The sequence below is a fragment of the Oncorhynchus gorbuscha genome, linkage group LG04 (genome assembly GCF_021184085.1).
Source record: "Oncorhynchus gorbuscha isolate QuinsamMale2020 ecotype Even-year linkage group LG04, OgorEven_v1.0, whole genome shotgun sequence".
In the NCBI taxonomy this organism is placed as follows: domain Eukaryota; kingdom Metazoa; phylum Chordata; class Actinopteri; order Salmoniformes; family Salmonidae; genus Oncorhynchus; species Oncorhynchus gorbuscha.
Window position 1 is genome coordinate 72951453 of NC_060176.1, and position 15245 is coordinate 72966697.

The 15245-nt window shown below is 45.5% G+C and overlaps 2 protein-coding genes across 2 annotated transcripts in view; both read right to left on the minus strand.

Annotated features, from left to right (window-relative positions):
• nol6 (nucleolar protein 6 (RNA-associated)) overlaps positions 1–6682 on the minus strand; it is a 31272-nt gene extending 24590 nt beyond the window's left edge. The window contains exons 1-14 of the mRNA XM_046348016.1: positions 6524–6682; positions 5916–6119; positions 5548–5664; positions 5249–5428; positions 4983–5151; positions 4499–4633; positions 4101–4264; positions 3884–4004; positions 3653–3711; positions 3145–3246; positions 2939–3054; positions 2635–2812; positions 2311–2433; positions 2052–2200 (exon numbers count right to left, since the gene is read on the minus strand). Of these exons, the coding sequence (XP_046203972.1) occupies positions 2052–2200; positions 2311–2433; positions 2635–2812; positions 2939–3054; positions 3145–3246; positions 3653–3711; positions 3884–4004; positions 4101–4264; positions 4499–4633; positions 4983–5151; positions 5249–5428; positions 5548–5664; positions 5916–6119; positions 6524–6547 (1841 nt within the window). The 5' untranslated portion in view covers positions 6548–6682. The remainder of the gene's footprint in view (positions 1–2051; positions 2201–2310; positions 2434–2634; positions 2813–2938; positions 3055–3144; positions 3247–3652; positions 3712–3883; positions 4005–4100; positions 4265–4498; positions 4634–4982; positions 5152–5248; positions 5429–5547; positions 5665–5915; positions 6120–6523) is intronic.
• Positions 6683–7035: 353 nt separating this feature from the next.
• Positions 7036–15129, minus strand: arsk (arylsulfatase family, member K). The gene is made up of 8 exons (XM_046348009.1): positions 14867–15129; positions 14308–14437; positions 13837–13996; positions 12627–12909; positions 12223–12394; positions 9353–9577; positions 9020–9235; positions 7036–8612 (listed from the first exon to the last, which is right to left on the minus strand). The coding sequence occupies exons 1-8, from the start codon at positions 14990–14992 to the stop codon at positions 8305–8307; spliced, it is 1620 nt and encodes a 539-aa protein (XP_046203965.1). The 5' UTR covers positions 14993–15129; the 3' UTR covers positions 7036–8304.
• Between the last annotated feature and the right edge of the window lie 116 nt (positions 15130–15245).

Here is a 15245-nt window from a genome sequence, read left to right on the forward strand (position 1 = left end):
TGGTCGCTGAGATCCTGGTTGAAGACAGCGGAGGTGTATTTAGAGGGCAGGTTGGTCAGGATGATATCTATGAGGTTGCCCATGTTTACGGATTTAGGGCTGTACCTGGTAAATTCCTTGATAATTTGTGTGAGATTGAGGGCATCTAGCTTAGATTGTAGAACGGCTGGGGTGTTAAGCATATCCCAGTTTAGGTCACCTAACAGTACAAACTCTGAAGATGGATGGGGGGGGCAATTATTCACATATGGTGTCCAGGGCACAGCTGGGGGAGGTCTATAAAAAGCGGCAACAGTGAGAGACTTGTTTCTGGAAAGGTGGATTTTTAAAAGTAGATGCTCGAACTGTTTGGGCACAGACCTGGATAGCATCACAGAACTCTGCAGGCTAACTCCACCCCCTTTGGCAGTTCCACCTTGACAGAAATGTTGTAGTTGGTGATAGAAATTTCAGAATTTTTTATCTTCTTTAAGCCAGGATTCAGGCATGGCTAGGACATCAGGGTTGGCAGAGTGTGCTAAAGCAGTGAATAAAACTTAGGGAGGAGGCTTCTAATGTTAACATGCATGAAACCAAGGCTTTTACGGTTACAGAAATCAACAAATGATAGCACCTGGGGAATAGGAGTGGAACTGGAGGCTCCCGGGCCTGGTTTAACCTCTACATCACCAGAGGAGGAGTAGGATAAGGGTATGGCTAAAGGCTAGAATAACTGGTTGTCTAGTGTGTTTGGAACAGAGAATAAAAGGAGTAGATTTCTGGGCGTGGTAGAACAGATTCAGGGCATAATGTACAGACATTGGTATGGTAGGATGTAAGTACAGTGGAGGTAAAACCTAGGCATTGAGTGACGATGAGGTTTCATTTCTGGAGGCAGCAATTAAGCCAGGTGAGGTCTCCGGATGTGTGTAGGGTGGGACAAAAGAGCTATCTAAGGCATTTTGAGTGGGACTGAGGACTCTACAGTGAAATAAAACAATAAGAACTAGATGAGACGGCAGCAGGCAAGGCATATTGACATTGGAGAGGCATAAACCAATCGCAGGTGTTGATCAGGAGACCTAAGACAATAACGGGTAAATGGCGATTAAATGGGTAGAGCGGGTCAGTTAGGTACATACAGGACCTGTGTTCGGGGCTGGGGCCGACAGGTAAACAAAAGGGTAGTGATCCCAAACTGGATGCAGTCTATCACAGTGCCATCCGCTTTGTCACCAAAGACCCATATACTACCCACACTGCAACCTGTACGCTCTCGTCGGCTGGCCCTCACTACATATTCGACGCCAGACCCACTGGCTCCAGGTCATATATAAGTCTTTGCTAGGTAAAGCGACGCCTTGTCTCAACTCACTGGTCACCATAATTACCAACCCGTAGCACGCGCTCCAGCAGGTGTATCTCACTGGTCATCCCCAAAGCCACCACCTACTTTGGCCGCCTTTCCTTCCAGTTCTTTGCTTCCAATGACTGGAACGAATTGCAAGTTGGAGACTTATAGCTCCCTCACTAACTTTAAGCATCAGCTGTCTGAGCAGCTAACTGATCGCTGCAGCTGTACACAGAACACTTGTAAAAAGCCCATCCAATATACCTACTTAATCCCCATATTGTTTTTATTTACTTTTTTGCACACCAGTATTTCTACTTGCATATCATCCTCTGCACATCTATCACTCCAATGTTAATTTGCTAAGTTGTAAATACTTCGCTACCGTGGTCTATTTATTGCCTTACCTCCTCACACCATTTGCACACACTGTATATATACTTTATATTGTGTTATTGACTGTATGTTTGTTTATTCCATGTGTAACTCTGTGTTTGTGTCGCACTGCTTTGCTTTATCTTGGCCAGGTTGCAGTTGTAAATGAGAACTTGTTCTCAACTGGTCAACCTGGTTAAATAAAAGGTGGAATAAAATAAAAATTATTAATTAAACCGACTGATACAGGGTCAGATCTTCATCCATCCCCAAAATGGTTATGGTTAGGATTGGAGGTAGGATGATCTGATTCTAGATCTGTGCTTAGGAGTGGTGAGGTACGTACAGCTGCAGCAGGTGGGTGATGAGCTGGCGTGGGACCAGTCTCTTCTGACAGGTGGTCTCTCCTTCCCACACCACAGCCTCCGTGATGTCACCGTCCTGGAACCGACGCAGCTCAGAGCGAGAACCCCACAGCTGCCTGAACTCCTCAGCCTGCACAAACACACACAGCAGTACAAATGACACACACAACTGGATGACACATTTGAAAGCATGGTATTAATTGTTAACACAGAAACACAAAGAGAGAAATAGACACAGACCTTGGGACTATCAGCTGGGGGTCCTCTCTCCAGTACAGAGGCCGCCTGTTCTGGGTTGAGCAGCAGGCCAAAGGACAGGGGTGGCTGGGCGTTGTGCTTCGGAGCATCACGCTCCACCGGCCACTGCCATAGCAAACACACACCAACCAGACTACCCATTAGGAACGTTATCAAGTAAACAGTTCTCTCTAAAACGTACTGGACCAGTCCGTCCCTGTCAACAGACCTGAATTACACACACATTTTACAAAGTGAAACACAGGAACACAAACCATTCAGTACTATTTAACATACGGAAATCAAAGAAAGCAGGAGAATGCTCACCTCGGGGTCAGGGGTCAGTGAGTGGGTGAGGAGGCGGACTCTTTGGCCCAGTCCTCGTTGCAGGAGGGAGAGGATGAAGGGGAGTGCGGTGAGGACGTAGTTTCCACTGTGGTCCATGAGTTCACTGAGGAGGTTGAGTTTCTTACAGCAGCACTGTAGCTTGACCAGCTCACACAGCCTGATGACAGAGACACACAGGAGAGGAGAACAAACAGAATATGGGGGAGGGAGGGGTCAAAGTTAACACAAGAGGAGAGAACAATAAGTGTGTGTGTGCTAGCGTGTGTTCCTAACAAGGCCTTACTGGAAGACATGGTCACTGGTCCTGATCATGGGCTTGGGGGTCATGAGTAGGGCATGGAATCCATCCACGGTGGGGTCGTCCCAAAACTGCAGCGACAGAGAAGCCTCGTGCTGCACCTGAGAGCCAAACAAGCTACAGTCAACCAATCAGAGGGCATGTTACTGCCATCCAGCCAATCTCAAGGCACCTTGCCACGGGGCACTCACCTGTTTGTAGGTGCAGGCTGTCATGTCAGCACACATGTTGAGGTGTCCAGAGGGGTCGACAAAAACAACCTGGAAAGCAGTGTGGAACTCTGCGAGAGAGGGCTGAGGGAGGAAACGAAAGAAAACAAGGGGGAGAAGAACATGTGATTTTGATCCATAATGGAGAAAATAGAAAAGCACTCCTATTAGTAAAGAAAAATTCCCCCCAAAAAACTATCTTCTTGTATTTGTTTCATTAGTCCATTGTTGATATTGTCCCAAAATGTTTTGCATGTCAGAAATCGAGTTTAAGAGATACAATTCAAAATACAGAAATACAGAAATACAGCCGGTATGATGCATTTTGCATCACATGATGATCATACCAGCTGTACTTCGAAAGTTATTCAACTTGAAAACTTGATTGCTGACAGGAAAAACATTTTAGGGACTATATCAACAAAGGACTAATGGAAAACAAATGCCAAAAGACAGTTTTTGGGTGGCATTTGGACTAGTCCTGCCTCACCGCTGTTGAATCTGGGCCTTTGGCTAGGGTAATTCCATTCTCGGTCAGGTCGTTGAAAGCTGAGATTGAGAAGAAAGCGATGACAATGAGACCGGCTCTAAACAGAGTAGTGATGAGATCAACACCAAACACTTTGCAATAACACCAGGTATGGTATTTATGGTACATGCAATGTTACTCCAACAGTAGGAGTAGACAGACAGGTAGGAGATGAGACCTCATGCATCTTACCCAGAAAATGCAGGCTGTTGCGGAGCAGCTGGTAGGCTGTCATGGTGTTGCTGACTCTGTGGCAGGAGAGGAGGTATGCCAGCAGCATGGAGCCCAGGAATCCACTGAAACACCCTACGCCCTGGGGGAAGAAAGAGATTAGTTTAAGCACTGGGTTCATTCAGCCCAGTACAACTCTTGATAGAGAGGGAACAGGTGGTGGTGCAGGGGCCCATACCTGGTCCAGCTCCCTCTGTCTGAGCCACACTTTGAGCAGTGCCACTCCCTCTGCAAAGGCGGCACACTGGGAGCTCACAGCAGTCAGGAACTGCAGGTGGGCCCTGGGTAGCATGTCCCCAAGAACAGAGCTGTTGTAGTGGGGAGTGGGCGGCTCACTTGTCGCTGCCCAAAAATACAGACAGAAAAGGAATGGATGAGAACGTGGACTTAAGTCTGATTTAAAGGTGAAGAATCTATCCAATGCACAGCTGTAATTCGGGTTAGTGTACCATCTCCCTCAACAAGGAACACTCATCTCATGTAACAATCAGTTTCCATTAACATCCTAAATCAGAAGAGACCTGTATTTTTGGAAACAATATATCGAAGCTGCTTGGTTTGAGTTGAGGACCTCACCTGGCTGAGAGCTCCCCAGGCCAGTATACCAGTCGGTGCGGATGTTGTTCCTCTGGGGGTGGAAGCGGCTGGGCTTGAAGAAGCCCGGTGGAGGGCAGGCGTGGAGTCGCAAGGTGAAACTGGAGGAGTCTTTGCCTGGAAAACGGGCCATTTCATTTAATCATTACTGACACACACAAACCAACATTGTGAATAGGTACATGAACAGGTAGTGAATAGGTGCTTGCCGACAACCATATGAATTGCATGCTAAATCAAACCAAGCTAGGCTTTGAGTTAAGGAACACTGTGAAAAAAGGTTTAAGCTCTACAAGACTTGGCCTTAGAGTGAACCAACTGTTCAATCAAGAAATGTATTCATGAAGCCCTTTGAACATCAGCCGATGTCACACAGTGCTATACAGAAACCCAGCCTAAAACCCCAAGCTATGCAGATGTAGAAGCACTGTTGCTATCCCACCCCTCTGTGACAGATGCTAGGTACCTGGAGGGGAAAGCAACAGGATAGGACGGAGGCGGTTGCCATGGAGACATGAGTACCGCATGGCACCGATGGCGGGAGAGGCAGCCAGATGTTGTGCCAGTCCTGCCAGGTAAATCGCCCTCTTTCGTGGGTACCTCTGGTTTAAGGCATCTTTAGGGTGCAGGACATCCTGAAGATAAAACATGAATAGACGTATGTTGTTATTTCTGTTGTACGACCAAACGTTGCCTCTTATTGTTCAGAGTGAACAGTGTGGCGTTACGTACAGCAGGAATAGCGACTGCCAGATCAACTGAGATGCCTGGTTTGGTGCAGGTGCCCAGTGGGTAGCTGCCTATGATGGTAACAGATATGGGCGGTGCCATGTGAAACTTGCCCTTGGCTGCCTTTGGCACCAAGACAAAGGGGACCTTCACCCCTCCTGACAACCATGACAAGTCACTTAGCTGGGGAAAAAGCAAGAGAGAGATCAATGGCAAACATTTTGGAGATCATTGAGGTCAGACCAAATACAACAAGTACCCACTATTTCTAATCCCCTGGAACCACCGTATCACTGACATACCTCCATGTCAGAAGTCTGTGGTACAGTCTGGAGCTGCTCAGTGACACTCTGGACAAAAGAGTCAATCAGCTGCTTCCTGCGCTCACTCAGGGAAACCTCCTTCAGCAGCTCCTCCATCTGTTGGCATTGGCAGGGAGACAGAGGGAGATTAACAAATATATATGTATATGCAGGCATGGGACCATTGAGACTGCTGTCATGTTGCTAAGTGACCGTGTGGTCCCCACTTCATCAGAAATACTGGAATGTAGGCATGTGTGTACACACACACACACACACACACACAAACAAACAATGTCAATGTTCTTGAAAACGATTAATTTGTGAATGAACCACCGACCTCCACCCATACCTAACCCCTGTCTCACCTGCATCTTGAGCAGGCTGCAGTGGAACAGGCTCTCGGCCTCCTTGAGCTGGTTTAGTTCATCTGCGGTGGGAGGTTTGTAGAGGTCACCGCGCGACATCTTCACGGGACGGAGGAGCCCGTTCTGGACTACCTCGGGCTTACCCCTTTTGGCCCTGGTCGGGCCCTCATCTTCCTCATCGTGCGAAGACTCTGATTGCTCCATCTTTGAAACGTGAGAATCATGTGTAACGTTATATCATATCAGAATATATATATATATATATATATATCATAATATGGTGTAGTGCGAGATCTAGCTAGTAAACTAACTAGCATCAAATTGGCTGCATGGTGGATATAAAGGCATGGGCTAGATAAATTGGACTAGCTACAGAAACTAGTCATAACTCAAATTCCGACAACCTTTCAAATACTAACGTTATCTGTAATACTAAGCGAATAGATATAGTCTCCGCTAGCTAATGTTACCGTTACGTTAGCCACACATGAAGAGTTACAGTACACTGTAATGTGCGATGCTAACGTTAGCTGGCAGCTAATTACTAGTACTAGTCGTCATTGCCTCATGCTAAAATGAAAAAGTTCACACTATATAATGTAAGTTACCTGCTCCTTGGCTGTTGCTTTCATCTTTTATTTATTCACTGGTTGTTCAATAGGCAATCGTTTTATTTTCCATGCATATGAAAACTTTTAGTTCTCGGCACAATTCTCACGTGTGGACAGGATCAGTCAGACCCTAGTGCATTACGACACACAACTGTGTGTTACGATTGGGTAATTTCCGTTTAACTCCGCCCATCTAACTCAAGATGCGTTGCATGAGCATACACGGAAGGATGCAGAGGAAGAGAGGCCCAATTTGGGTGGTAAAACCTTTCTCCCTCCAGCAGGTGGCGTTTTTTCCCCGTTGTTTCGCCAACCAAGCAGGGAGTTTTTGTATGGAGGTTGATGAGGGTCAAATTTGGTCAACAAAAAATGTATGGCGTATCTGCTACGTGAGGTTTATTTAATCGAAAATAAGTTTCGTAATGCTTAAATTATGAGTGTACTGATATAAGTAATTACAAGTGACATCCCTGCAACTTTGAGAAAAAAAACACTATATTGTAGTTGTCTCTAGATCAAATTGTATTTGTCACATGCGCCGAATACAACAGGTTAAATGCTTACTTTTACAAGCCCTCAACCAACAATGCAGTTAAGAAAAATAACTACAAAAATAAGAGATAAAAGTAACAAATAATTAAAGAGCAACAGTAAAATAACAAAAGCGAGGCTATATACAGGGTGTACCGATACAGTCTTATGGCTTGGGGGTAGAAGCTGTTTAGAAGCCTCTTGGACCCAGACTTGGCGCTCCGGTACCGCTTGCGTGCGTTAGCAGTGAGAACAGTCTTTTGACTAGGGTGGCTGGAGTCTTTGAATTTTTTTAGGGCTTTCCTCAGACAACGCCTGGTATAGAGGTCCTGGATGGCAGGAAACTTGGCCCCGGTGATGTACTGGGCTGTACGCACTACCCTCTGTAATGCCTTGCGGTCAGAGGCCGAGCAATTGCCATACCAGGCAGTGATGCAATGCTCTCAATGGTGCAGCTGTAGAACCTTTTGAAGATCAGATGGCGATGTATATTCATGTCATGAGGCTAGTGGCATAGCATCTCTCTCCATTGAACATAGGAATTTGATGTCAATAACCCTCATTGAATATTCAAAAGGGGATTACAATAACAAGATGTATCCAATCCAAAGAAAGGATAGGCGGGAGCAAGACAGCCCGCCTTGCCTGTGTGGACAAGGACTCCCATTGTTAGGGCGGAGAAACGTATCTTGTCAGTATATCCATAATCTTTGGTTGATGCGGCCCAATATTTACAAGAGCTTTACTGCTGGGCTGTAACAAAAGCCAACAACTCTCCAGGACCAGAAGTGAATTTAATATAGAACAATAAAATCTACCAGACATACAATATATTTATTTTATGTTTCATTGTCACATACACCCTGGATAGGTGCAGTGAAATGTATTGTTTTACAGGGTCATCCAATAGTAGTATCGTGCCACTGGAGCACTGACATAAGTAAGTTAAGTATCTTGCTTAAGGGCATATCGAAGGATTTGTCACCACGTCACCTCGGGTATTCAAACCAGCGACCTTTCGGTTCCTTGCCCAACACGACTATACCTGCCGCCCACAATCTTACCAGAGTAAAAAAACAAAGAAACAAGTGAATTATAATTACGCTTTAACTACAGGGGTGTGTGTTCTCACATTTTGACCAGAATTATCATTTCAATTTGCAGCACTGTTGTGGATTGTGCAGTTATTGGTAGTCATGTTTGGCATGACATCTTTATTTTGGTGCTTTTCTAATACAGCAGGCCAGTTAAAACATAGATACTTTGAGCTTTTCAGAAGAGAACCCAGATGTCATGAGCCACTCATCGATGGCTTTCTCATTGTTCTCCACATCCTCTTGCCAGTCCACATGCCAACGCAGGTTTGCAATGACTTGGGTATAATTGTCACCAAGACTCTTTCGCCATGCAGCAAAATGTTGCTTATTGTAGAGACAGATTGCCTGAGAGACTTGGGGGTAGTCTACTGCGCTGCGCAGCAGCTTGTCCAGGTGACGACACACATCAGGGAATTTGGACGCCACATTGTGAAGCTCCTCTTTGTCCACCGTTAGGTCTGTCAGGGGAGAGAGATTTTACATTTACATTACATTAGATTTTAAGTGTTACAAGAGGAAAGGTTGCAGAGATTTGATCTACGTAGACCCTGCGGCTGAGGGAGGGCTGCACTGAGGGAACATTCTGACAAAGGTTTTAGTGGGGAATGACATGACATATTTATTTAACCTTTATTTAACTAGGGAAGTCAGTTGACAGATAAATAATGCCAAAAGATATGTGGTTATGCTTAAAAATCACATACCAAGTACACACAGTAGTGGTACTGTTCCAAATCATCTTTATCCACTAAATACAAGGATTAGATATATTGGACCATGTGTAATTTACATGCTGATAAGTAATGATGGGGGATAAAAACAAACCCTAAACCCTCTTTCCTCCAGTGGGGGGGGGGGCACTCACCGAATAGCTGCGGGGGGACACTCACACCATCTGCGTAGGTAATGTACTTCCACCGGCCCTCCCTCAACATATAGGTGGAGGCGTTGGCATTGCAACCGTGGTATTCACTCAATACCCAGTCTGGGCGAGGCCGTGCGGGCCGGGCAGCAGACTGAGACAGCAAAGGCAGGAGTGAATGACCACTAAGGCCACCTGGCACTGCTACGCCTGCCATCTCTGCAAACATGTATGTGGAATGGAATCAGTTTACTGACCAGGATGTGTAACAACCCTTTGAATCCCTCCACATCATCGAGCCCTGTGCTTCTGACCCACATATACTCCTGTACTTACCCAGCACAGTGGGATAGATGTCCACCAAGGACACTAGCTGACTCAGCCGCAGGCCAGACTTCACCCCAGGCCCCATGATGAGCAGGGGGACATGGGAGCTGCCCTCAAACATGGACATCTTGTAGAACTGTCGGTGCTCCATGGCCAGGTCGCCGTGGTCAGACGTGAAGAGCAGCACTGTGGTGTCCAGCAAGCCTGTGTCCCGCAAAGCTGAGATCACCTGGCCTAGAAGGACCACAGAGAGTAGCGCAGCCACAGAATGGTTAGTACTCTCCGGATCCTTCGAACATCCCTACCCTGAACCCTTACCTAACTTTAACTATTTTAAAATATCAACATTAAATGGAGTAGGGACATTGCAAGGATCCCAGATAGCACGGACCGCCACAGAATGAGTGTCTGTTGGGATTACATTCAAGGGGTAGTAGAAGTGTGTAATGTAAGGGACTACTTATTCAACTTCCAAACTACATTTGAAAACAGTTTTTTTTTGCCAAGAATGTTTTAGACCTAATCAATGTATGACCGAATACAAACAGTGTAGATATTCCCTCCGCAAGGCAATCAAACAAGCTAAGCGTCAGTATAGAGACAAAGTAGTCGCAATTCAACTGCTCAGACACAAGAGGTATGTGGCAGGGTCTACAGTCAATCACAGATTACAAAAAGAAAACCAGCCCCGTCGCGGACCAGGATGTCTTGCTCCCAGACAGACTAATTCACTTTTTTGCCCGCTTTGAGGACAATACAGTGCCACTGACAAGGCCCGCAACCAAAACCTGCGGACTCTCCTTCACTGCAGCCGACGTGAGTAAAAGATTTAAACGTGTAAACCCTCACAAGGCTGCAGGCCAGACGGCATCCCCAGCCGTGTCCTCAGAGCATGCGCAGACCAGCTAGCTGGTGTGTTTACGGACATATTCAATCCATCCCAGTCTGCTGTTCCCACATGCTTCAAGAGGGCCACCATTGTTCCTGTTCCCAAGAAAGCTAAAGTAACTGAGCTAAACGACTACCGCCACGTAGCACTCACTTCCGTCATCATGAAGTGCTTTGAGAGACGAGTCAAGGACCATATCACCTCCACCCTACCTGACACCCTAGACCCACTCCAATTTGCTTACCGCCCCAATAGATCCACAGGTGACGCAATCGCAACCACACTGCAAACTGCCCTAACCCATCTGAACAAGAGGAATACCTATGTGAGAATGCTGTTCATCGACTACAGCTCAGCATTTGACACCATAGTACCCTCCAAACTCGTCATCAAGCTCGAGACCCTGGGTCTCGACCCCACCCTGTGCAACTGGGTACTGGACTTCCTGACGGGCCGCCCCCAGGTGGTGAGGGTAGGTAACAACATCTCCACCCCGCTGATCCTCAACACTGGGGCCCCACAAGGGTGCGTTCTGAGCCCTCTCCTGTACTCCCTGTTCACCCACGACTGCGTGGCCACGCACGCCTCCAACTCAATCATCAAGTCTGCAGATGACACTACAGTGGTAGGCTTGATTACCAACGACGAGACGGCCTACAGGGAGGAGGTGAGGGCCCTCGGAGTGTGGTGTCAGGAAAATAACCTCACACTCAACGTCAACAAAACAAAGGAGATGATTGTGGACTTCAGGAAACAGCAGAGGGAGCATCCCCGCTATCCACATCGACGGGACAGTAGTGGAGAGGGTAGTAAGTTTTAAGTTCCTCGGCGTACACATCACGGACAAACTGAATTGGTCCACCCACACAGACAGCGTTGTGAAGAAGGCGCAGCAGCGCCTCTTCAACCTCAGGAGGCCGAAGAAATTTGGCTTGTCACCAAAAGCACACAAACTTCTACAGATGCACAATCGAGAGCATCCTGTCGGGCTGTATCACCGCCTGGTACGGCAACTGCTCCGCCCACAACCGTAAAGCTCTCCAGAGGGTAGTGAGGTCTGCACAACGCATCACCGGGGGCAAACTACCTGCCCTCCAGGACACCTACACCACCCGATGTCACAGGAAGGCCATAAAGATCATCAAGGACAACAACCACCTGAGTCACTGCCTGTTCACCCCGCTATCATCCAGAAGGCGAACTCAGTACAGGTGCATCAAAGCAGGGACCGAGAGACTGAAAAACAGCTTCTATCTCAAGGCCATCAGACTGTTAAACAACCACCACTAACATTGAGTGGCTGCTGCCATACATGTAAAAAATGTATCACGAGCCACTTTAAACAATGCCACTTAATATAATGTTTACATTACTCATCTCATACGTATATGTATATACTGTAATCTATATCATCTACTGCATCTTTATGTAATACATGTATCACTAGCCACTTTAAACTATGCCACTTTGTTTACATACCCTACATTACTCATCTCATATGTATATACTGTACTCGATACCATCTTGCCTATGCTGTTCTGTACCATCACTCATTCATATATCTTTATGTACATATTCTTTATCCCTTTACACTTGTGTCTATAAGGTAGTAGTTTTGGAATTGTTAGGTTAGATTACTCATTGGTTATTACTGCATTATCGGAAATAGAAGCGCAAGCATTTCGCTACACTCGCATTAACATCTGCTAACCATGTGTATGTGACAAATAACATTAGATTTGATTTGTATGAAAACTGATTGAGTTGCACAAGGTTGCAGAACATCCTATGGTTTGTGGCTGCCTGGCTGGCACGTGGCTAGATGTTTTACAACCAACAGCAATACATCTGCAATAAACCAGTATAACACCAGTAGCTGCTAAACTGTCCATTGCTGAACACCACATTCTGCAACACTGTAAAACATTGTATGGATGTACACATTTGGCCAAATGAAATTCCAGACAAAAACAATTAAGTCACCACTAACCCAGCATGGCATCTGTTTCGGCACACATAGCGTAGTAGAAGGCCCGTATCTTTCTGACCTCCTGCTCTGTGAAGTTCCCACTGCAGTTCTTGGTGAAGGTGGAGTAGTAGTCCACAGGGTGCATGTCGGACAACGGCAGCCATTTTGGAATAGAGATTAATTCAGGCATCACCTGTGTGTGGACAGCAGCTCCTTATTACACATGCTGCGAAATGGAACACAAGCGCAGACTGCAGATGGGAATCAATCAACATGGTTTGACATTCTAGAGTAAAGTCGAATGCTTCTGAAGATGTATCAACATTTGGTTAGCACAGTTAAAACAAAGCTAGACTGCTAACATGACACATGACTGCTATACAATTGTAAATAGGAACTAGTAGTAATTCTTGAAGTGAACGTGCCTTTTCGAGCCAGTAAGGAGAGGTGCGGAAGGTGGACCCCCCAGCGTTGGGCCCCAAGGAGTCTGTGATGTAGGGGTGTGGCAGGTTCAGGCCCAGGTAGAGGGCGAAAGGCTTGGAGAGAGCTGCAGCTTTGTGGCGGATCCACTGGGTGGCAATGTCCGTGGTTCTCCAGTCCTTGGACATGACTCTCGTTGTGGACGCGTCCCCAACCAGGTCTGTCACCGGCCGGCCCTCTTGCCGCAGAAGGAAAGGCACATCTCGCGTCCATGCCTCCACACGATTACTGGAGTGGAAATACACACATCATAAAAATGTGACATCACCAAACTTGACACGAGGAAAAAAACATAGTCCTAAACAAAGACATGAGTCAGAAATCAAGGGACTATTCACATTTGGGGAAAATGAGACTGAATAAAACATTTCCATGCACAAGCCTATCTATCTACACATAAAGTCTCTGCATGTCTTAGCATTACAAGACTGGCTACTTTAAGTGAGCTCACTGTTTCCTGTAAAATGTTGCTGTCAGTTCTGTTATAAATTATTATTATTTATTTAAATTTATTTCACTTTTATTTAACCAGGTAGGCCAGTTGAGAACAAGTTCTCATTTACAACTGCGACCTGGCCAAGATAAAGCAAAGCAGTGCGACAAAAACAACAACACAGAGTTACACATGCGATAAACAAATGTACAGTCAATAACACAATAGAAAAGGCTAAGTACAGTGTGTGCAATTGTAGTAAGGTTAGGGAGGTAAGGCAATAAATAGGCCATGGTGGCAAAATAACTACAATTTAGCGTTAACACTGGATTGATAGATGTGCAAGTAGAGATACTGGGGAGCAAAAGAGCAAAAAATTAATAACAATATGGGGATGAGGTAGTTGGGTGGGCTATTTACAGATGGGCTGTGTACAGGTACAGTAAGCTGCTCTGACAGAAATGCTTAAAGTTAGTGAGGGAGTTGTAAATCTCCAGCTTCAGTGATTTTTGCAATTCGTTCCAGTCATTGGCAGCAGAGAACTGGAAGGAAAGGCTGCCAAAGGAGGTGTTGGCTTTGGGGATGACCAGTGAAATATACCTGCTGGAGCGCTATTTTGGAGGCTATTTTGTAAAAGACTTCGCCGAAGTCAAGGATCGGTAGGATAATCAGTTTTACGAGGGTATGTTTGACATTCATGACTCACTGCAGTGCCCACCCACCTGACAGAGTGACCTCCTGAAGTATAGTCCAGCTTCCCAACACTCAAGGTGTTATAGCCATTCTGTTGGAGCAGGTCCATCCACGTTGTGGCATTGGGGTCCAGGCACTTATAATTATTCCAGGACTCAGTTAAATGGACAAAGCGACCACTCCACATAGCTGAGAAAAAGAATCAACATAAAACAGACCGTGAAATGTTTCCTTCCATGGACCTATGGTGGCCACTGGATTGAAATGCAGTTGTAGTATTGTTTGACTTTGAATACAATTTGAGCTGGTTACATTCCATTCCTTTGTACTGAACATGTCTGTTACTCACAAACTATCGGATTCAGAGTCATCCACCAGCATTATGCAATTCAACTTCTTGTTCTGTATGTTGTGAATGGATCGTAACATAGCCCACATTATTGACCAATGATCTGCTGTTGCCTTGAGGTCTTCCATACAAATGCACATCAACATCTTACCTGCTCTTGAGGGGCAACAGATTGGAGAATTGGTGTAGGCATTGATGAAGACAGTGCCTAGCTCCCGGAGATAGTTTAAGTATGGTAACTGGACCACCCTACTCCCAGGGTCAAAGGTCAGCCGCCCATCCTTCAGCAAGAGGGAAATAAAGAGTTTGAATACCTTTAAAAAAACATCCTTCCTAATTCTTTCTCCCTTCTTTGAGGTAGTAACAGAGCATCTACTATGTCTCTATTGATAATAGCTGATCCATGACCACCCTCCAACCTTATCAGAGCAGTGATAAATTAACTAGGGATATTACTACTCCACGGGATGGTTGAGCTAACGTAGGCTAATGCGATTAGCATGAGGTTGTAAGTAATAAAAACATTTCACAGGATATAGACATATCTGATAATGGCAGAAAGCTTACATTCTTGTTAAAACTCACTGGTGGAAACAACTTATAAATCATCAGGAAAGTTACATTTAAATATAATCCACACAAAATCTCATGAGAATGTTGTGTAAAACGAATCTAAAATATTTACAAAATGTCAAAGTGGCAGTACTTACAAATGCATCGGACATCACCATCACAATGTTGGGTCTGAAGTTTGTGGTACGATTTTGGCACAAACAACGTCCATGCGTTTGGGAAAGTATAAGGAGAACTAACCATGTTCCATACATCGCGTACATCAATATAAAAATTATAATTATTACGACATTAACTGCTGGTGCTGACGAGAGGCATTTATTCAGGGAAGTGACTGTCGTCCATCAAGGGCTTCTTGACTGCAACAAATTCAATTTTCACGTCTGTTGTTGTTCCGCATTTGTCACGTGGTGTCGCCATTGCAGTACTAGGTTTCTAGCAGCAAAGAGCGCACACGAAGATAAACTTGATTTGCAAAAAATACTGTCAATTTATGACAATTCGAGCAATATATAT

Coding starts and splice junctions, on each gene's coding strand:
- arsk (XM_046348009.1), bottom strand. CDS start 14,992: ATGTACGCGATGTATGGAACATGGTTAGTTCTCCTTATACTTTCCCAA. Junction 12,910..13,836: donor TCAGGAGGTCACTCTGTCAG/GTGGGTGGGCAC, acceptor TTTCCACTCCAG/TAATCGTGTGGAGGCATGGA. Junction 9,236..9,352: donor CATCTATCCCACTGTGCTGG/GTAAGTACAGGA, acceptor ACATGTTTGCAG/AGATGGCAGGCGTAGCAGTG.